Consider the following 22323-nt stretch of genomic DNA (forward strand, 5'->3'; position numbering starts at 1 on the left):
TTTCTGTTTGTGTACTACACACAAATTCAAACTCCCTAAAATTTACCTCATCCCTGGCTAAACAGATTGAGTTCCTCAACTATAGGGGTAGCCTCTCTTTGTGATTCCACAATATACTCAAAATCTACATTTTGTGTGTTTAGTTTATGTTGGGAACTAGATAATGGTGGGATGGCAACAACATACATTTGAACATAGTGGTGGGTATTGATTATGCACATTAACATGAGCTCTTCATCATTATCCAAGTCAAACAGACCCCTCTCCATATCAGTCCCTAAAAACCTATACAATATTTATGATAACCTCCACATTCCCCCTAACTCATTCATCATCTGTTCAAGATCTAACATACTGATTTCATTTGTACTACAATCATCAAAATAAGCAACACTACCACCAACATAACAGTTAGGACCAGTCTTCATTTCACCACCATAGTTAAGTTTAATGATAAAATAATCAGGGGCTGCCAAAACATAACTAACATTACGACATGCAGAATAATACATAAATTGAACATCAAAATTGAGGCTTTCACCATATCCAGATATTAATTAAATATCTAAGACATATAACAACATTATATATAAAGTGGAATCGAAAATCCTAATATTCAAGTATATAGACATACATATAAATCATATAGACATGTAACGAAGTAATACCCGTGTATTCAAGACATTCACGAGGCTTGTATTAGTCATGTTCTTTAGAGCTCCGCTTGTACCAACCCATCTTCGTCGATTCCGGACAGCAGCAATGGATTCAGTGATTAGGGTTTAATCGTCTTTTCTGGTGAGGAAGAAGTCCAACCGATATATATGCGGGGAAATGAAGGGAATGGGGGTACATGTTACTTTTACACTTTGCATTTACCGATATATCCTAGCACTTTTAATATTAAATGAGAACCGACTGATAGTGTTAAATTTAGGCTAACGGAAGGGACGCGGGGCCTCAATAATTATGCATTTAGCCATCAAAATGGCACAACTCTTGATTTAGCCATCTTCATGCAATTTAGCCCCCGTTTGGTATTGCTGTTGTAGACATATACAACAGTCTTTTTGCCGAAAAACTGTTAGAAAAGTGTTTGGTAAATTCTAAAAACTGCTGTCTAGAAAAACGTTTTTGGTCTAAAAGCTGCTGTTAGCAAAAATATGTCCCCCATGCTTTTGAAAAAAATTGTTTTCAGTTTTTGTAACAAATAGCTATTTGTTTTATCATCAAACCTTCCCAAAAACATTATTTTTTTATATTATATTTCAAAATATGCATAAATTGAAAAAATTATGAAATAATAATCTAATTTTCCTAAACGCACTTTTTTTACTAGCATTTTTTCTCAAACGGCCTTAATTATAGCACATAGCAGTTTGCAGTTTGCAGTTTTCTAAGAGTACTCCTAAACCGGGCTTTAGTTATTATAGTACATAACAAGTGGTAAATAAATAAAAAACGGGGGTTATATTGGTAAAGATGAATGGAAGAAGTGTGCGGGTTTAGACTTTAGAATTAGATCAACAATACTCAAGTGAGAGCTTGTAATGGCAGAGGCGATTACACCCACAGTGAAGCCACGCCCAATTATACGCATTGGTTTGTTCATCATCTCTCACAGCACCCTAGTCAGGTACTCCTCTCTCTCTCTCTCTCTCCCCAGTATCTACCATTAATCTACATGTAAAGCTGAGTTTATCTAATTTTCTAAAGTTTGAGACTTGATGGCAATGAACAACAAATTAGTGTTTTGGGTGTTTCAGTATTGTGTGCTGTGTAGCTGGAGTTTTGGCATTGTTGCTTTTGCCTGTTCTTGCTAAAACAACTTACTTTTCTGAAAATGCCCTTATGCCAGGTTAGTAATTTTATCAGAGTTTAGATTTTTTTTTTAATACTACCTTTGTTAGCATTCCTTTCTAAGTGAAGTTAATTATATTTTTACACTTAATTATAAGGCTTAATGACCTTTTCGGCCTCAGAGTTTGCACCAGCGTACTCATAAAACCCTGAAGTTTAAAAGCGTACCATTTCAGCCCTCGGGTATCCAAAATGTGCTTTTTTACCCTTGGACCAGGAAAAAAACAGGTAAAAACTGGCCGGTCTAAGGGTAAAAGGTTACGTTTTTAGTACCGGAGGGGCAAAAAGGTACGGTAATGAACTACAGGGGCCGATGGGTATATTGATGCAAACTTTGAGGTTTAAAAGGTCATTAAGCCTAATTATAATGTAGAACTCTGTTGAGAGTTGATACTTTATATCTTTACTGTTTAGCACTATTTGACTTCAGTTACAACTTTTAGGTGAAATTGTTTAAAAATCTCTTTGGAAGATAAGATAAAAATGTAATGGATATGGAAGAGAATTTAAAATCACCATTTACATGCTTGTTGCCTTTATACTGATGGAAGTGAAACGAGACTTAAAGGAAGCACCAACATCCAAGGTGTGAATTTTACGATGATTTGGATATTATTGGCATATTGCTATAATGACTTGGGGTTAATGAGCTTTCATTGTACCTTTTTGTGAGCGCCTAACTTAGAGAAATAAGGTTTTCTTGCTTTTAGTATATAATAATCTGTTGGGAAGAGACAAGAAAATTTGTAAAGCATTTGTTAATTTACTCGTTAGCATTTGTTAAATAGATGAAATCTTTAATTGTGCCTGGTGATTTTAATTAGCACTCAGAATATCGAGTCATCTATAAGCTTCAGTACTCAGAATATCAACTCATCTATAAGCTTACCTTAATATCATTTTATTATGTTTTTAAATTATTCTTTGCTAATATAGTGGTAAGTGTCTGTTTTTTTTATAATGCAATAGATGGAATTCTAAAAATTGTGAACAAATGAAACTGAAGTCCATTTATATGCAAAAGAATTGCCCCCGGCAACATAATATTGTATTAAATGACTATGAGCACCATAAATTTGACTTGTTGATTTCTTGGCAATGTTACTTCATTCCTTAAAGTCAATACCAATCTCTATGAGGTCAACATGCTGGAAATCGAAAATAGTGATAGTGCTATGTCGAAAATTTATTGCAATAAACTATTTGAAAGTCGAGGAATCATAAGTAAAAATGAAAATAAGCAGATAAGTGGAGGAGTGTCACTTGCTGGACTTTAGTTTAAAGGAACTACAGAAGCTATATATCGCTTAAATATTGCTTCTTGCCCTTTTGCAGGTTCTGCCATAACTATGTTATCTGGAAAGGGTGTCGTAGAAGCTGAGAGATTTGTGAAAGAACTTAGTAGATTGGATTCAAAACCTTCAAGCACAGGCCTGTATGTGCCTCTATAATTTCGTTGAACTTAATGCATTTTCTTTAGTTTTTCATGTGCTGTCTCCAGAAAGTAATTTACTGAAAGGACTAAGAGAAGCAGTGATGATAAATCTTATGTGTTTCATCTCTATTTTTCAATTTTGATATGTTATAAAATTGCTAACTCATTGAACGATGTTGCCTTATTGAATTGATATTCTCTTTGGATCAACATATATAGTCATGGTCTGCTGGAAAAGGTTAACTGGTTCACCTTGCTCATTATTGCAGAGAAATTCCAAAATTGATTGCAACGCGAATGGCATATTTGGGTGGGGAAGTTAGTTATCACAATTTCCATCCTCAATCAAAACATTTTCATCCCTTGCACTTTTTTTCTAGCCCTGATCCTAAAATGGTTAAAGCAAACTATAGTTGTTCATCATATGGTGTTAATGTCATCGGCGTTGCTAGAGCTCCACGTAGTGATGGAAAAGAGGCTATTGTCTTGGTAACACCGTACAATTCTACAAATATTAGTTTGGGGGAGGCCCTGTCTTTGGGCATTGCATATTCAGTTTTTTCATTGTTTACGCAAGTAAGTTGGCTAGCTAAGGATATTATATGGGTTGCAGCTGATTCAAGGCATGGTGAATATGCGTCGATTGTTTCTTGGCTAAGGGACTATCACTCTCCTTCATTTGGTGGTTTGGAGAAGCTAAATGCCAAGGCGTGTCGTGAAAGTCTCGTCACAGGAAGTGGAGTGTCTGATAATTTTTTGCGGGGTGGGACAATGGCAGCTGCTCTTGTCATTAAGGTTGCAGATAAAAGTGATGTGTTAAACAAGGATGCACTAAGCATCTATGCTGAGGCCTCCAATGGGCAAATGCCGAACCTAGACCTTATTAATGTCGTAAATTATTTGGCAGTACATGGACAAGGTTTTTATGTGAAGGTGGAGAAATCACCATCTTTGCTGGACTCAAAGTGGCTGAAGGTTCTTGGTAAAGCTATTGAGTCACTAGGAAAAATTGCTAGAAATTTGAATCCTCAATGGAAATTTGGCATCCCTGTTGCAGACTATGTTGAAGGCACTGCTACACTTGCTAGTTCTCTGTATAATCAGGTTATCCACTCTCCCTTTTTTTAAACTTCAGTAAATCCCTAGCTTTCGGGGTCTTGGAGGTGCGTGACATTGCTGAAGTTGGACACAGTAAGATGAAGAAATAGTATCAGAACTGATGCAATCTTTTATGTTTCTATGTATTTTGGATAGGCTTTAGGTGTTCCAACGGGTCCTCATGGTGCTTTTCGCGATTATCAAGTTGATGCGGTTACTTTGGATATTCTGCCCAAAATCTCTTCTTACCATAAAGCCAGGCGAAATGAATTTCTTTTGCACAGCGCCAGGTCAGTATTTTTTTGGATATCTTTCTTTTTCATGATTCACTTAGACAAAGCTGAAGACTTAATATTGCTTATATGAAGAATGGAAATCAGTATACCAACTCTGGGTTTTTCTTGAGAAACACTGGAAACTGTTAAAGATGCTAGTAGGAATTGTTTGAATTTGGCGAAAAGCATCTTTTGTCGCACGAACTTTACTAGTTTTTTCTATGTAGTCTATGAACTTTTAACTTCAAATTAATAACCCTGAACTCGACTGCCGGTATAGTAAAAGGTCCTTCACTAACAGAAGTGTAACGGAAACAAATGAAAATACATCTGGCAAATGACACGTAGACAGAGACATCTGACATGGCATGTGTGCCTCTTCTGTGAGCGTCATGCACCTGAACATCTTTTTACTCTATCACGAAATACCTCCATATTTCACTATATTATCAATTTTATTCTTCCCTCCATTCTGGTTTTAGATGTCTTCCTTCCTTCCATTATATACATGTAGCAGATATGTTTAACTCCAGAGAGAAGAATTGACCACGCTTGTATCTGATGCACACAGCCCATTGCAGTATTTGACTCTTGCCACTACCAAAATAGATAAGATACGAATTATGTAACGCTTGAATCATATGATTCATTTTTATAGGCACAAGGCACTTAAGAATCACACTATAGTTTTGACGTGTAGAATTCTTAGCAACACTGCTCTTAAGCGAGCAGGACAAGTTGGAAAAAAAATGACATGTACTAACACTACCACATTATAATTATAATATTTTCATGCAATATATGTGACATGGATATTACAGCTCCAGATGTACTGGCTGTAAATGTAGAAATAATGATTAAAATTATTCAAATATCCTAATACATGTGTTGCTAAAACTCAAATATTATAACTTGTAATGACCATAGCAACTACACCAATATTAAGGTAATCAAGTCAAATTTGCAAATGTATTAAACTGGCTGTAGGTTTCGAAACAATGAAAGCAGGATAAGCATTTCATATTTTGAAACAACCATGGCGATAGGCAATAAGGAAGTTATCAAACATTTTTCATTAGTTTCAAGCAACAAGGGTTGGGCCAATATGCGAGCAGGAGTGGATCTACTGTTTCCAAAAAAACGAATATTTTGATGAGAATACAAACTGCAGCATATTTTCTGGAGGTCTGATGCCTCTAAATCAAACTGAACGCCGTTGTCTGGCATTGGCTCTAGTGTTCTTGATCATTATTCATTATTTCTTTGATTGTCACATTTTTCAACACCAGAACCTTGTCCAAGGCCTGAATTTTCTCCCTGCTCTCCAACATAAGCAAATGATGACTGTCTGCTACAATCACCGGGATTATCAAATGAGTAAGAGGAGCCTTTTATTGGTTGTGTAAATGGAACTCTAGGGCTGCCTCCAACAGGGTTAGGAGAACCGTACCCTATCATGTATCCATCATAAGCTATTCCACCTCCAGCCACCATTTCTTGGTTGTCATTACACTTTCTTAAGGAACCTGTTCTTTCAGTATAGTTTTTTGACATAGAATATTACACACATTATAATTTATTATAGTGCCAGCAAATATTAGCGATAATAACTTGCAGATTGTTGTATATAGCGATATAAGTGTTAATGCATGGATATAGTGTCACTATTTATATGCTTTCCACTTCCTTTAGCTTGTCTGTATAGTAGCGTAGTCAGCAATATGTGCATTTCCATATTATCCTTACTAAATGCAAATTGCTTTAACCCGTATACCCTCATTCTTCACAAATTTCACACAAACTCATTTCATTACAACATATTTATATATCGCCATCTTATATTGTTCTACATTGTCGAATACCATCCCTAGTGCAAATTGTGAAATATTTGCTGATTCATCGAAATATAGAGTCATCTTCTAACTCAATAAAGTCTCCCAAAATTTTATTATCCGTCCATACCTTGTCCATATTTGAATAACCGAAATCCTTAGCATAAGATTTTATGTTTACCAATTACAAGTGATCCAAGTCAAAATGCTTATCTACGACATCGAATGCACCACCCCAATACCTGGACTTTTCTTTGTTGCCATTCCATTTAATCAACTTCCCCTAATGTTAAATAACTAATTTCACAAAATTTTTACCCATCCCGCATAATAAATTCCAAAATAAATAACCAAACCTAATATTAATTAAAGCATAAGGTCCTCAAAATTTGAAAGTGAAACATTGCGGTAGTAGTTCGGGACAAATAAAATGTAAAAAGTTCCCCCATAATTATTGAAACAAACAATACAAAAAAGAATATATACATTTATATAGGTCAACGACATAAAGAAAGTGATAGTATAATTGAAGAACTTTAAAATGTAACATGGAACCAAAAAACAACTTACATAGTGAATAAAAATGCTAACCTTGACAGAGATTGTATTTTTGCATTTTATAGTCGGAACATTACTCAACTTCTTGAAAAGGACGGTGAAAATTAGGGTTTAGTTGTAATATATAGTAAGAAAGAGGGTGCGAGGTATATACATCTAATTCTGGTCGGAGAGAGTTGCCACATCAGATGTCATTTTGTCCATGTATCAGTCTACATTAGAGGCTAAATATAATTCTGTTTGATCCCGTAATATTTCTGTCAACTAAGGACCTTTAATTATAATGACAATCAAGTTTATGGTTGTTGTTACCTGCTAATTAAAAGTTCACAGGCTATATCGAAAAAAATAGGTAAAGCTCGTAGGTCGAAAGATGCATTTTTCCTTTAAATTTGTATGAAGTGTATTATGGGAACCTGAGTTTTGGTTGGTTGCAGGTTAGTTGAAGGAGTCACGCGATCTGTAAATAACCTCCTGGAGAAGTTTCATCAGTCCTTCTTTTTGTACCTTTTAACGTATCCTAATAAATTTGTGTCAGTTGGAGTCTACATGATTGCTTTTCTGCTGCTAATTGCACCCCTTCCGGTAGTTGCTGCTTCTCTCTATTCCGATGCACACAAATTTACCTCTGGAATAGAGACTAAAGAAGTAACTTCAGTGGACTTTATTGATGGGCCTACCATCAGTGCTAAATCATGGAGATGGCTTTACGCTGCAAAAACAGTATTCATTATACACTTGTGGGGTTTTGTTGTTACAGTGCTTCCCTTCTTTATTTGTCAGATTCCCAATTGTTCATCAACAACCAGCTTGCTAATTTGGATTGCATCGTCCGGTTTTAGCCTTATATTCATGCATCTACTTCTTGGCTCACCTTTTGTAACTGCTAGCATACCTCAGTCGGAGGGAAAAGAATGGCTTCTCTTAAAGTCAGTAACCATTACAGCTGCATTTATAGGACTATGCTTAATGTCCGTCATAAACTTTGCCACAGCAGAAATAGGAGCTCTTCTAACAGTTCCAATGTGTTTGATGGCTAGACCATTAAAGCGAGATTTTAATGCTCACTCAACAAAAGCATTTACCCGGGGTGCTTTGAATCTGGTGGTGCTACACATTGGATTTCCTGCGGCTGCATATTTTCTAATGAAAGGTGCATTTGAAGGTTTTGACAGCATGAATGTAGGTGATTTCTGGTACTGGATGGAGTCTCTGTGGGTATGGAACAGTGCCACATACATATACATATGTATGGCTTATATTCCTTGCTGGGTTTCATGCATTCACATTTTGCTACATCCTTGTTAACCAGTTTTGCTCCCAGTTGTACTCTCTGTACCTTTGTACCACTAAACTAAATCATACAATGCGTAGTTTGTCTAGCATAGTTATCATATAAAAGTCAGGTAATTGCATTTTGCATGCTTCAAATTTTGTTCAAAGATGATTTTATACTAGAAGTTTACCATATATAATTTCCTGCCGTTGCAATTCACAAATTTCAGTCATTGTTGATGGTTACCGTTAAAATGTTGAAGGGTAAAATTGGAACTTTTGCATAAAATTAAAATAATATTGATATTCATAATGTTTTACTTAATTTTAAGATTTGAGAATAAAAATTTATAAGGCGTGGATAATTTGCCTAATTATTATTATTAAATATAATTCGTAGATTATGTTGATAACTTATTTTAGCTTGATATTTATATCAGTAGCATATCATAAATACAAATATTTAGATATTGAATTCCATCAACTAAAAACCAAAATTTATATTTAGACTACCAGTAATAATCATAAATCATACAACTAAAGGAAAAAAAGGTTAAGAAATATCAGTCAAAAGGAATACAATTCTATTTTACAAAATAGAAGATACAAAATTGGAAGATATTGAAAAAAGTTAATATTCCAAATTTGAGAAGAGGCTTTGTATACAAAAACAATGAGGCCGTAAGCGGGCCCAAAACCGAAAATGGGCTTTGTCAAATCGCATTAAAACCCTAAAAATGAGTGAACTCGTATAAAAGCCGTAACGATTGAGTTTTTATATGTTCTTCCTAGCTGCTGCACAAGTGCATACACATCCAAGGAAGGTGGGCTAGGGGTTTTAAAGTTAATCTTCATTTGTGGAAATGGTAATATTAATCGTGATTGTAACAAGTTGTTTAATTTGATTGTGATTGTTTGTATGTTTTTAGATGTGTATGTAAATGAGTTTGTGTTGGTGGATTTGTAACAGGGTAAGGCAGGTAAGGGAACGGGAAGTTTCGGAAAGAGGAGGAACAAGACACACACTCTGTGTGTCAGATGCGGACGACGTAGCTTTCATCTTCAGAAGAGCCGTTGCTCTGCTTGCGCCTATCCTGCTGCTCGTATTCGCAAATGTATTCCTCTCTCTCTCTCTCATCACTCTTATTTACATGTTTAAGATGTCATTTAATTGAAGTTTGTTGCATTAGTCAATTAATTGTTTAATATTGATACTTTGATGATTGCTGAATTATGATATGAATTTATAAAAACAAGATATATACACCTTGATGGATGCACTTGTCGTAGCCCAGTTGTTTTTAAATAAGATTATTCATCCTTTTGTTTTCTATGGTATTGATGTTTTCATGACCTGAATTTTATTGAAAATTGTGATTCTTTGATTGCTCTGAGCAGCCTGATCCGGAGGTAATTTAGTAGTAGAATTATTGAGTGCGCCTTTGGCCCTTAGCCCTACCTGCTAATATGTTGAGAAATTGAAGGTGACTTTTTACGGAAGAGGAATCTTGTTCTGATTTAAAATTAAATAATTAAACAAGTAAATTGCTATAAGACTCAACTCTTCATTATTGATAGTGGTGAAATATTACAGTCATACTTAATAAGCTAAGAAAAACTATAAGTATGCTGTATACTGAAACTCTTGAAAAATGATGCCATTAAATTCTTGCTGGTTTGGGTTAACTTTATTGATTATCATAATCAACTGCAGGTTTTTACCTATTTATTGAAATTTTTATGTTACGTTTGTAATCTACTTATGATATATTAGGGATAAGCATTTAAGTATAGTATATGTTGTAGAATTAGAGATGATCAATTTTTGTGACACTACCAATATCTTGTGTCTCATTTAATGTCAGGCATCTGGATACATTTATCTAGTTTGGTATAGAAAATTCATTTTATTAACCAATTTGCTAATCTAGAAATTATGTTACGAGTTAGATAATAGAAACTGCGATTCAGGTAGATTGTATTAGTTTGATAACATCCAAATGACTCTTATTTTTTTTCCTTTTCACATATGTTACTTTAAACTGCAATTCAGATGAATTATGTTAGTTTATTAGAGTGTAGACTGTTGTAGGTAGTATGAAATTGGGATCTCAATATAAATCAAAGTGATCAAATCTCCTGGTTGTTTTAGATAACTGGAGTGAGAAGGCTATCCGCAGGAAGACAACTGGAACTGGTCGTATGAGGTACCTCCGCCATGTGCCTAGGAGATTCAAATCTAATTTCAGAGAAGGTAAACCTCTCCCCCGCCTCTCTTACAAGCACACAGATCTCTTCTTTTATCGAATATCGTCCTGACTAATTTTTTGATTAGGTACCCAAGCAACTCCAAGAACCAAGGGATCTGCTCCAGCATCTTAAGGTTACAACATGCTGAAGATATTTGTAGCTGTTAAAACAACTCCAGGCTTTATGTTTGGTGGTTGTCTTAGTTTTGAGACCAGATTTTGTTATTGTATTTTGAAGATTGATATTATGCTCTTTGCTTGGTTATTCGAAAAACACCTGCACTGTTTTTTAAAGTTATTTCCTTTATATCTATCCAGTTCTCGAGCACTCTACAGTTATATTCTTTCCATTTTTCTCTTTCCTTATTTGTTTTTGTCTATTGCTACATAAAATTTGTACAAGATATTTTCAAATCAAAAAATGATAAACCAAGATATTTGTGTGCTGATTGCTGATGTTTGCCTGGGCTATGGAGTTAATAAAGGATTTTGTGACGTTATATGCATTTCTGGTGCCTTGGTGACTAGGCAATGTTCTGTGTCGTATACAAACGTTTCGTGTTTTCGCATACCAAACCTTTAACCCGAACTCAATCCGAATTTACATTTGTGTACCAATTTGGTGACACTAACCCGTAACTAATATATTCGTATTTACCCGTTTCAGTACATTAAAGTACACAGATTATATACAAAATAAATTAATTATTAAAAAATGTAATAGATAATTAAATGGTGAAATACTCATGTAGTTAAGAAACAATAAAATATATTTTAGAATTTACAAATATATATTCCCGACGTCCAATTTATCTGTTATGTTTGACTTTTTGCGGTCAAATTTACCCAACTTTGACTGAAATTTTACATAGTGGATTATCGAAAATATTTATAAAAATTATGTTATTAGAAAGAATGCTTAATGTGCTTTAATATGTATTTTAAAGTTTTTAAAAATAATGAAAGAATAAGTTTTTATATATGGTCAAAGTTGAGTTAATTTGACCATCAAAAGTAAAAAAAAGACGAATAAATTGGGACGGAGGGAGTATATGTTATTTAGAATAGGCAAAATTCACATTTGGTATTTAGTAAATATATGTATATTATATTATTTTAAAAATTTAATTATTTATTTATTCCGTGTACCTTCGTTCCGTGTCGTGTATCTATATTGGAATTCAAACCCGACACTAATTATATTCGTGTTTTTTCGTGTTTGTGTACTTTCGTGTTCATGTACCAAATTTTCGAACCCAAATATTAATTATTCGTGTCGTTTCGTATCCAGTATTGCCGGGTCATCCTAATTACTGAAGTTTTATTTATCAAGAAGAATATCTTGGCAAGAAATGTTAGAGGTAAAGAAACACAATAAATGAAAGAGGTAAAGAAACATGATATGTCGAAATCAACATGGTAAACATTACATTTAAATGAATGTAGTTAAAAAAAATTGTACTTTCATGGGCCGACAAAACCAGTAATTTTTTCTTTCTTTTCATTATAAATCATACTCCGCAGAGCAGGTGCATGTCGAGAAGGTGAATTCATATGACGAGCAAGGGGGCTGAGCCGTACAGTTCTTTTATTTGTTTACTAAACGTGAGGTGCGGAGCTGTTGATGAAATCAAGCCTCACATATCTGGACCAGATGAATGTCTTTGATAGGCCAGAAGTAACCAGGCTCAGATAGAAGTACAGAGGCCCAAAAGAAATAACATCCCAGGCCCAAGCCGGGGTGGTCCCCGATGCCACGTGACACAGGACAAAAGAGTCAACTGTCTCATGTTACCCAAAATGGAACAATTGTATCCCAACCGTTCATGGGTAAATATCCCAAGACAACTCTGATGGAGAAAGGATACCTGACCACACAGTCCATCTGGACCGTCCAACCAATCACCAACCAAGAATGATCAAAGGCCAGGATAAAGAGGTACAAACCCCAAAAACCCTATATCTTGGGACCTATAAAAGGCCCCAAAAAGAGGGTTTATAGGGTGCAATGAAAATCATTTTGCTGCTACACAAATACACACATATAACTAAATATTTTGAATAACTCTCTTTCCTTCCTTCTTCTCTTCCGGTTCTTCATTCTATTCTTCTCTTCTTTCTATCTCTCTTCTTCTTTTCTTCTGTCTTCTTCTTCTTTTCTTTCTTCTTTCTTCGCTTCTTCTTTCTTCTTTTCTGCTTCCTTCTCTTCTCTCTTCCGCTTCCGTCTTCTTCTTCTGTCTTCGTTCTTTCCTGTCTTCCTTCTCTTCTCTTCTTCTTCTTCTTCTTCTCTTTCGCTTCTTCTTCTTCTCTTCTCTTCTTCTTCTTCTTCTCTCTTCTTCTTTCTTCTTCTTCTTCTTCTTCTCTCTTTCTTCTTCTTCTTCTTCTTCTTCTTCTTCTTCTTCTTCTTCTTCTTCTTCTTCTTCTTCTTCTTCTTCTTCTTCTTCTTCTTCTTCTTCTTCTTCTTCTTCTTCTTCTTCTTCTTCTTCTTCTTCTTCTTCTTCTTCTTCTTCTTCTTTCTTCTTCTTCTTCTCTTCTTCTTCTTCTTCTTCTTCTTCTTCTTCTTCTTCTTCTTCTTCTTCTTCTTCTTCTTCTTTCTTCTTCTTCTTTTCTTCTTCTTCTTCTTCTTCTTCTTCTTCTTCTTCTTCTTCTTCTTCTTCTTCTTCTTCTTCTTCTTCTTCTTCTTCTTCTGTCTTCTTCTTCTTCTCTTCTTCTTCTTCTTCTTCTTCTTCTTCTTCTTCTTCTTCTTCTCTTCTTCTTCTTCTTCTTCTTCTTCTCTTCTTCTTCTTCTTCTTCTTCTTCTTCTTCTTTCTTCTTCTTCTTCTTTCTCTTCTTCTTGCTTCTCTTCTTCTTCTTCTTCTTCTTCTTCTTCTTCTTCTTCTTCTTCTTCTCTTCTTCTTCTCTTCTTCTTCTTCTTCTTCTCTTCTTCTTCTTTCTTCTTCTTCTTCTTTTCTTCTTCTTCTCTTCTTTCTTCTTCTTTCTTCTTCTTCTCTTCTTCTTCTTCTTCTTCTTCTTCTTCTTCTTATTCTTCTCTTCTTCTTCTTCTCTTCTTCTTCTTCTTCTTCTTCTTCTTTCTTCTTCTTCTTCTTCTTCTTCTTCTTCTTCTTCTTCTTCTTCTCTTCTCTTCTTCTTCTTCTTCTTCTTCTTCTTCTTCTTTCTTCTTCTTCTCTTCTTCTTCTTCTTCTTCTTCTTCTTCTTCTTCTTCTTCTTCTTCTTCTTCTTCTTCTTCTTCTTCTTATTCTTCTTCTTCTTCTTCTTCTTCTTCTTCTTCTTCTTCTCTCTTCTTCTTCTTCTTCTTCTTCTTCTTCTTCTTCTTCTTCTTCTCTTCTCCTTCTTCTTCTTCTTCTTCTTCTCCTTCTTCCCGTTCCGCTTCTTCTTCGTCTTCTTCTCCTTCTTCTTCTTCCGAAAAACCCATTTCTTACTCTCACACCGGAGTTGCCGCGGGATACAACCCCCCTCTTCGGATTCTGAACCTGAAAAGGAATCTAAGCAGGAGCAAATGGCCCGTGTTCTCCGGGATCTCAAAAGAAAGGTGGAAGGAGATGTGGAAGTCGGGGCGGCGACCACGCCCTTCACCAGAAAGCTGGAATCGACCCCAGGGAACCAACACTCAAGCACTTCAACTTCGACTCTTTTGACGGGCTTGCCGACCCTGAAGAACATCTCAACTACTTTAAACAGATCTCAAACATATATGATTACAATGACCTCACCAAATGTCGTTTCTTCGCTTCAACACTAAAGGGAGGGGCACAGAAATGGTTCAGTCGAATCTCCTCTCGGAAGGACTTCCGGGAGATATTTCTCAAGAGGTTCAGGGCGAACCGTATGAACAAGCTCCAGATGTGCCACTTGGAAACCATTCAACAAAGAAGTAGAGAAACTCTTCCAGAATTCATCAAAAGGTTTCAAGAATTAGTCAACCAGCTCTCCAACCTTGAGGAGAAGGAAGCCGTGAATATTTTCCGGCGTAATCTCCACCCGGTTTCATGTGAAGGCTATGTGAAGGACCTAATCCATAGGGAGCCCCAAAGCCTCGCCTCGGCTTATGCGATGGCTTGAAAGTTCATCAAACATAATGACTTCCTCACCTCGATGAAGATGAATAGGCGGATCCGGGATGATCATGAGTCCCCGAAACACCGCCGCGCCTACGGGAAAGAAAAGAGACACAGGACAGACAGACAGACCAATTATGTGCAGCAATCCCGGGGACCCCACCCCGAGATGACTACTCCAGACCACAGAAGATTGAAAGGAAGCCCAAGCCCAAAAGGGAGCCACAACCAGAGCCCGAATGGACTCCACTCAACCGGCCCCGGGCCGACATCTTGAGAGAAGTCAAGGGAAAGCCCTTTTAATACCCCCCGAAGCCGCTGTTGGCACCCCCCGAGAATAAGGCCCGAGACAAACATTGCGGGTACCACGAAAATCATGGCCACACCACGGAGAACTGCTTCTCTTTCAAAATGTTCATTGAAGATCAGATCAAAAAGGGCAACATGAACCAGTACCTACAAAGAAGACTTGATGACAGAGATAAGCCCTCTGGTGGCGGGAAACATGTGGTCAACATGATTTTTGGAGGAACCTCCTCCCCACCCCGGAGTCCAGACGAGGGCAATGATGTCCTGATGATCCAGCCTGTTGAAGATGAGCGCATATATTTCTCCAATACCGATTATGAAGGCCTGGATCCCGAGCACAACCAAGCCCTGGTCGTGACTCTCGACATCACCGACAATGAGGTACAAAGAATTCTGGTTGATAATGGTTCCTCAGCTAACATTGTTTTTGAGCATACCCTTAACAGGATGAAGTTGGGACACCTCCGCATGGATCCATGCCTCGAAGACCCTCTCTATAGATTCGAGAATAATATGATCCCGATCCGCGGGGTAATATACCTCCCCATGGTCTTTGGTGCCGCACCCCGGCAGGTATCTCATATCATGAAGTTCTACGTGATAAGTGGTGCATCCTCTTATAACATGATTCTGGGAAGACCCACCATCACCAAGCTTCGGGCCATCCCGTCTACAATCCACCTGAAGCTGAAGTTTCCCACCTCGGGAGGCATCAGAGAACTTAGGGGGGACCGGGGCACTTCGGGAAAATGCTACGGACAGGCGCTGGTCATGGCCGAAACTGATCCAGAAAACAGAAAGAAGGCAATGGCCTTACCCAAAGGCCAAAGCCGCAAGAAGCATCGTGAATATTTCAGCAAAAGGCTAAAGTTGGACGTTAACATGATAGAGGATTCGGGATACAGCGTAACCAACGCCGACGCCCGGATACAAAAATTCATGGAAATAAGAGAGAAAACCAAGGTAGAACCTGCTGCCTAGACGGTGGAGATAAAATTAGACCCCGGGAACCCCACCCGGAAGTTGAAAATTGGAAAAGGCCTAGAGACATCCTTCCAGGAAGAGCTCATCTCGCTGTTAAGGGAATTTGCGTATGTATTCGCATGGGCGCCGGAAGATATGCCAGGGATCGATCAGTCCGTGGCAATGCACAGTCTGGATGTAGACCCGAGGAAAAAACCGATCAAACAGAAAAGGAGAAACTTTGCCCCCGAACGACAGCAAGCAATAGACGAAGAAATAGAGAAACTACTCAGGGCCGACATCATCTGCGAAATCAAGTATCCCGAATGGCTCGCCAATGTGGTGCTAGTCAAGAAACCGAATGGAAAGTGGAGAATGTGTGTCGACTACACAAGCCTCAACGCTGCATGTCCCAAAGATTCCTATCCCGTCCCAAACACTGATCAGCTAATTGACGCAACTTCGGGCCACACCATGCTCAGCTTTATGGATGCCTTTTCGGGATATAACCAGGTCCGCATGAATCCCGAAGACATCGCCAAAACAACCTTCATCACTCATAGGGCAGTCTATGCCTTCATCATGATGCCTTTCCGGCTCATCAACGCCGGAGCCACCTGATAAGTGGCATTTTATACCACTTAGAACGTCTTATAATAGCTTAAATTAGTGTCTTGAAATCAAGTATTTTGTGTATTTGATGCGTTTTTCTAGTGTTTGTGCATTTCAGGGTATTAGTTGCATTTCGGGAGAGAATTTATCAATAATAAGCCCTGGTATGTGTTCAACATTGCAAGTGGGAAGAATAGAGCAGATTGCAGCGAAGAAACGGAGCAAAACAGATCATTTTTCCAGAAGGGGTCTGAGCGCCCGCTCAGTTCTGCTGAGCGGCCGCGCAGGAAGCTGAGCGCCCACTCAGGAAAGCTGAGCGGCCGCGCAGGGTCGTAATTTCAGAATAAATATTTTAGACTCCTATTTCTCTTTGGCTTCCAACTTCTGAGTTATCTGGGTTTATGAGACTCCTATATAAGTAGATTTCAGAGACGTTTCACAGAGTTTGGATCGTAGTATTAATCAAGGAGCGAAGGAGATAAGAAAGGAAACCGTTTTAGCACACCGCGACGAAGAGGAAGCATATTTTCTTGTGATTCTTTATTTCATTGTAACGTTGGATGCTAGCTTTCTTACTTTGAACCTATTTACTCTTGTGATGTACTCTGGTTTAATATAAGTAGTTTTAGTTATTATTCTCTTGTGTTTATTTATCATGTTTTTATATGAACCCATGATGACGATGAGTGCTATCATGGGCTAATCGTGATCATGGGGTCGTAACGAATTTACTATGGAATTCTTTAGTTAGTTGTTTAATACCTTAGTGTGTGATGATTGTATGATATCTAGTATTGGTTGTGCGTATTCGTCTTATGTGCGTCACGAACATATAAGATAGGGTGTTAATCTCTTGTGAAGCGACGATGGATCTTGAGATTTAGAACTTTCCATGCTAGCATAGGTTCATGTACGAGTATGCATGATTAGTGGGTAACTCTAACCGTTTTATTCGCCCTGTGTAATCAAAAGGATTAACTTGTGCTTAAATCATTATGTTGTCAATTTATGTAGACATGTAAGGACTAAACATAATTGATGCCTATTCAACTTTTATCTTAATTGTGGATGTTTGGTAGAATGGTATTAGTACAATGAAAGTTGGTTTTTATCAGTTTCGTGTTATTCGATTAATATCATCACTGTTGCATACTAAGGGTAATAACAATAGCTATTGAAGGAAGTAGTAATGAAGTTGTGATCTCATGAGTGTTTTAATATTGTTAATTTAAGTGGTTAATTATAGTAGTTAATTGTAGTTAATAATTAGTTAATCAATTCTAAGTGTTATTGTCTTAACATTGAGAAGTAACCATACATTGGTGAGTGAGTTTAATTGAAAAGAATTAGTCTGAGTCTCTGTGGGAACGAACTAGAAAGTATTCTATATTACTTGCGAACACGTATACTTGCGTGTGTTATTAGCGCGTGTTTTCGCCTTAACAAGTTTTTGGCGCCGCTGCCGGGGACTCGGCATATTTGTTTAGTTTATGTACTTACCATTAGGACTCAATGATTAAGACGTGTGTACTTATTGTTTCCGGTTGTGTTTCAGGTACTTTAGCGAGCGTTTATGCAAACTCGTTCTCGTACTCGCAAGAGGACTTTAGATACAGCTGAGGAGACAGACAAAGTTCTTGATATTCCGGAGAAGATAGATTTTGAAGATTCGGATTTAGGAAGTGAGCAGAAAGAACCTTTAATCATGGGTGATCGTATTGTTCCGGCAGATCCAGCTCTTATGGACTTTTCTCGGCCTAAAATTGATGACATTCAGTCAAGCATTCTTCATCCGGCTATTCAGGCTAACACCCTTGAAATCAAGCCGGGCAGTATTCAGATGGTGCAGAATTCTGTTTCTTTCGGAGGTGCTGCGACTGAAGACTCCAACATGCAAATAAAGAATTTTGTCGAGATCTGTAGTACTTTCAAATATAATGGTGTGACTGATGAGGCTATCAAGCTGAGGCTTTTCCCATTCTCTCTAAGGGATAAAGCTAAGGACTGGTCACATTCTGAACCAGCTGGGTCCATCACTACTTGGCAAGATCTTGCGCAAAAGTTTCTGGTGAAGTTTTATCCAATGGCGAAGACTGCGGCTATGCGGAGTGCTCTTACTCAGTTTGCGCAGCAACCTACAGAATCTATGTGCGAAGCTTGGGAGCGCTACAAGGAGATGTTGAGAAAGTGTCCACATCATGGAATGCCTGATTGGATGGTGATCACTGGTTTCTATAATAGTTTGGGGGCCCAATCTCGGCCCATGCTCGATGCAGCAGCTGGAGGTGCCTTGTGGGCCAAAAGCTATACTGAGGCTTATAATCTTATTGAGACTATGGCTGCAAATGAGCATCAAAACCCAACTCAAAGGATGATGCCTGGGAAGGTAGCAGGTATTCTGGAAGTCGATGCAACCACAGCTATTGCAGCGCAGCTCCAAGCGCTGTCTATGAAGGTCGATTCTCTAGCCACCTATGGGGTCAATCAGATAGCTATGGTCTGTGAGCTTTGTGCAGGTTCTCATACTACGGATCAGTATTCTCTTGTTAACGAATCTGTTCAGTACGTGAATAATTATCCGTGACAACAACAGCCTGTGCTAGCTACTTATCATCCTAACAATAGAAATCATCCAAATTTCAGCTGGAGTAATAATCAGAATGCTATTCAGCAACCATATCAGCAAGGCGTAAGTAAGTAGTTCAATCCACCTGGATTCCAGCAACCGCAGCATTATGCTCAAAGGCAATCATATCCTCAACAGGGAGGTGCAGCTGCACCCACTAGTGCTGATTTTGAGGAACTTAAGCTGTTGTGCAAGAGTCAGGCGGTTTCTATCAAGATCTTGGAAAATCAAATTGGTCAAATAGCCAATACAGTGCTTAATCGCCAACCTGGCACACTTCCCAATGACACTGAAGTTCCAGGCAGGAAGGAAGCTAAAGAGCAAGTCAAGGCTATTACCTTAAGGTCTGGAAAAGTTGCTGATGCTGAAAAAGCAAAAGAAGGAGAAGTTGAAGTTGGTAATGAAGAAGCTAAGGAAAAGGAGAAAGCGGCAGAACCAAGGAAGACTACTGTTGAACACACTCTGCCTGAGGGTAATACAGGGGAGAAACAACTCTATCCTCCACCACCTTTCCCTAAGAGATTGCAACAACAAAAGCTGGATAAGCAGTTCGGTAAGTTTCTAGAGGTGTTCAAGAAACTTCACATCAATACCTTTCGCTGAGGCTTTGGAGCAAATGCCTAGTTATGCGAGATTTATGAAGAGTATTCTTTCAAGGAAGGTGAAACTGGATGACCTTGAGACCGTTGCTCTAACGGAAGAATGAAGTGCTGTGCTGCAGCAAAAGTTACCTCCAAAGCTTAAAGATCCAGGTAGCTTCACCATTCCTTGCACCATTGGCAAGTTGTCTTTTGACAAGTGCCTTTGTGATTTGGGAGCAAGCATCATTCTGATGCCGTTGTCGATCTTCAAAAAGTTGAACTTGCACGATCCAAAGCCCACCTACATGTCTCTACAATTGGCTGATCGTTCTATTACTTACCCAAAAGGCATAATGGAGGATGTGCTAGTAAAGGTGGATAAGCTCTTCTTTCCTGCAGACTTTGTTATTCTGGATTTCGAGGAAGATAAGAAGATTCCCATAATCTTGGGAAGACCTTTCTTGGCTACAGGCCGTACCTTGATAGATGTGCAGAAAGGTGAACTTACAATGCAGGTGCAGGATCAGGATGTGACATTCAATGTATTCAAAGCAATGAAATTCCCTACAGAAGATGAGGAGTGCTTAAAAGTGGATTTGATTGATTCTGCGGTTACTTCAGAACTCGATCATATGCTAATGTCTGATGCATTAGAGAAGGCCTTAGTGGGGGATTTTGATAGTGATGATGAGGATGGCAATGAGCAACTACAATATCTTAATGCTTCTCCCTGGAGGCGAAAGCTAGACATGCCGTTTGAATCTCTTGGTACTTCTGACCTCAAAAATGCTGAAGGAAAGCTCAAACCATCGATTGAGGAAGCACGTACCCTTGAGCTTAAGCCATTGCCTGAACATTTGAGGTATGCTTTTTTAGGTGATGCATCTACTTTACCTGTTATTATTGCATCTGATCTTTCAGGTAGTGAGGAGGACAAGCTCTTAAGGATTTTGAGAGAATTCAAATCGGCTATCGGATGGACTATAGCAGACATCAAAGGGATTAGCCCTTCATATTGTATGCATAAGATTCTGCTAGAGGAGGGTAGTAAACCGACTGTTTAGCAACAGCGCAGACTCAGTCCTATCATGAAAGAAGTGGTGAAGAAAGAAATTCTGAAGTGGCTAGATGCATGAATCATTTATCCTATTTTTAACAGTTCTTGGGTGAGCCCCGTGTAATGTGTACCTAAGAAAGGAGGTATTATTGTGGTAGCAAATGAGAAGAACGAGCTCATCCCCATTCGAACAGTCACAGGGTGGAGAGTATGCATGGATTATAGAAAGTTGAACAAGGCCACAAGGAAAGATCACTTCCCGCTTCCGTTTATTGATCAGATGCTTGACAGGTTGGCCGATCATGAGTATTATTGTCTTCTGGATGGCTATTCAGGGTATAATCAGATTTGTATTGTACCAGAGGATCAAGAAAAGACTACCTTCACTTGTCTATTTGGCACGTTTACTTTTCGCAGAGTTTCGTTTGGGTTATGTGGCGCACCGACCACTTTTCAGAGATGTATGATGGCTATATTCTCTGACATGATTGGAAATAATGTCGAGGTGTTCATGGACAACTTCTCCGTCTTTGGACATTTGTATGATGAATGTTTGAATAATCTTCGTGCAGTACTCAAAAGGTGCATAAAAACTAATTTGGTGCTCAATTGGGAAAAATATCATTTTATGGTGCGTGAAGGCATTATTCTTGGGCATAAGGTCTCTAGCAAGGGTCTTGAGGTGGACAAAGCCAAGGTGGGAGTCATTGAAAATCTTCCACCACCTATTTCTGTGAAAGAAATCCGTAGTTTTCTTGGTCATGCGGGTTTTTATCGGCGTTTCATCAAGGATTTTTCGAAGATATCTAAGCCGTTGTGCAAATTTCTTGAGAAGGATGTGCCTTTCAAATTTGATGATGACTGTTTAACGACATTCGAGACTCTTAAGAAGAGTTTAATAACTGCACCAGTTATTACAGCACCTGATTGGACAGAGCCTTTTGAGATGATGTGTGATGCAAGTGATTATGCGGTGGGCGCAGTTCTTGGGCAGCGCAAGAATAATCTCTTTCATGTGGTCTACTATGCTAGCAAGACCTTAAATGGGGCACAAATGAACTACACCACTACTGAGAAGGAGCTCTTGGCTATAATCTTTGGTTTCAAAAAATTTCGATCTTATTTGCTTGGGACAAAAGTGACAGTATTCACTGATCATGCGGCTATTCGTTATTTGGTTTCCAAGAAGGATTCGAAGCCGAGACTCATTCGTTGGGTGCTCTTGTTACATGAATTTGAGTTAGAGATCAAGGATAGAAAAGGTACTGAGAATCAAGTAGCTGACCATCTCTCTAGATTGGAGAATCCCGAAGCTACTTCACATGATACGACATTAATCATCGAATCTTTTCCGGATGAGCAGTTGTTCGCTGTTCAGGAGGAAGAGCCATGGTTCGCAGATATTGTGAATTATCTTGTCAGCAATATAATGCCTCCTAATTTGACCACAGCTCAAAAGAAGAAGTTTCTGAATGAGGTGAAGTGGTATATGTGGGATGAACCGTATTTGTTTAGACAGGGAGCTGACCAGATCATCA

At 38.1% G+C, this 22323-nt stretch overlaps 3 protein-coding genes and 1 non-coding gene across 6 annotated transcripts; 3 read left to right on the forward strand and 1 right to left on the reverse strand.

Annotated features, from left to right (window-relative positions):
* Nucleotides 1–1481: 1481 nt before the first annotated feature.
* LOC141713151 (uncharacterized) lies at nucleotides 1482–8489 on the forward strand. 3 transcript variants are annotated; one of them, XM_074516437.1, is made up of 6 exons: nucleotides 1482–1636; nucleotides 1767–1858; nucleotides 3196–3295; nucleotides 3565–4399; nucleotides 4550–4683; nucleotides 7496–8489. In XM_074516437.1, exons 1-6 carry the CDS (start codon nucleotides 1551–1553, stop codon nucleotides 8364–8366), a joined length of 2118 nt encoding a protein of 705 aa, XP_074372538.1. In that variant the 5' UTR covers nucleotides 1482–1550; the 3' UTR covers nucleotides 8367–8489. The 3 variants fall into 3 exon arrangements, with proteins under 3 accessions (XP_074372538.1, XP_074372539.1, XP_074372540.1); XM_074516438.1 differs by lacking the exon at nucleotides 1767–1858 and having other exon boundaries at nucleotides 1520–1636; XM_074516439.1 differs by lacking the exons at nucleotides 1482–1636; nucleotides 1767–1858 and adding an exon at nucleotides 2327–2446.
* A 550-nt stretch (nucleotides 8490–9039) lies between these two features.
* LOC141713152 (large ribosomal subunit protein eL37z) lies at nucleotides 9040–10895 on the forward strand. The gene is made up of 4 exons (XM_074516440.1): nucleotides 9040–9199; nucleotides 9304–9448; nucleotides 10486–10587; nucleotides 10669–10895. The coding sequence occupies exons 1-4, from the start codon at nucleotides 9197–9199 to the stop codon at nucleotides 10713–10715; spliced, it is 297 nt and encodes a 98-aa protein (XP_074372541.1). The 5' UTR covers nucleotides 9040–9196; the 3' UTR covers nucleotides 10716–10895.
* A 4153-nt stretch (nucleotides 10896–15048) lies between these two features.
* Nucleotides 15049–15927, forward strand: LOC141714857 (uncharacterized). Its single transcript, XM_074518353.1, has one exon. It carries the CDS (start codon nucleotides 15049–15051, stop codon nucleotides 15925–15927), a length of 879 nt encoding a protein of 292 aa, XP_074374454.1.
* Nucleotides 15928–18622: 2695 nt separating this feature from the next.
* On the reverse strand, nucleotides 18623–18726 carry LOC141716019 (small nucleolar RNA R71). The gene has a single exon (XR_012572754.1). It is a non-coding gene; the product is annotated as a small nucleolar RNA R71 (small nucleolar RNA).
* Nucleotides 18727–22323: the final 3597 nt, after the last annotated feature.

The sequence above is a fragment of the Apium graveolens genome, chromosome 3, assembly GCF_009905375.1.
Source record: "Apium graveolens cultivar Ventura chromosome 3, ASM990537v1, whole genome shotgun sequence".
NCBI classification, from domain to species: domain Eukaryota; kingdom Viridiplantae; phylum Streptophyta; class Magnoliopsida; order Apiales; family Apiaceae; genus Apium; species Apium graveolens.

Coding starts and splice junctions, on each gene's coding strand:
- LOC141713151 (XM_074516437.1), top strand. CDS start 1,551: ATGGCAGAGGCGATTACACCCACAGTGAAGCCACGCCCAATTATACGC. Junction 1,637..1,766: donor TCTCACAGCACCCTAGTCAG/GTACTCCTCTCT, acceptor TGGGTGTTTCAG/TATTGTGTGCTGTGTAGCTG. Junction 3,296..3,564: donor AAACCTTCAAGCACAGGCCT/GTATGTGCCTCT, acceptor TCATTATTGCAG/AGAAATTCCAAAATTGATTG.
- LOC141713152 (XM_074516440.1), top strand. Junction 9,449..10,485: donor TGCTGCTCGTATTCGCAAAT/GTATTCCTCTCT, acceptor TGGTTGTTTTAG/ATAACTGGAGTGAGAAGGCT. Junction 10,588..10,668: donor CAAATCTAATTTCAGAGAAG/GTAAACCTCTCC, acceptor TTTTTTGATTAG/GTACCCAAGCAACTCCAAGA.
- LOC141714857 (XM_074518353.1), top strand. CDS start 15,049: ATGTTCATTGAAGATCAGATCAAAAAGGGCAACATGAACCAGTACCTA.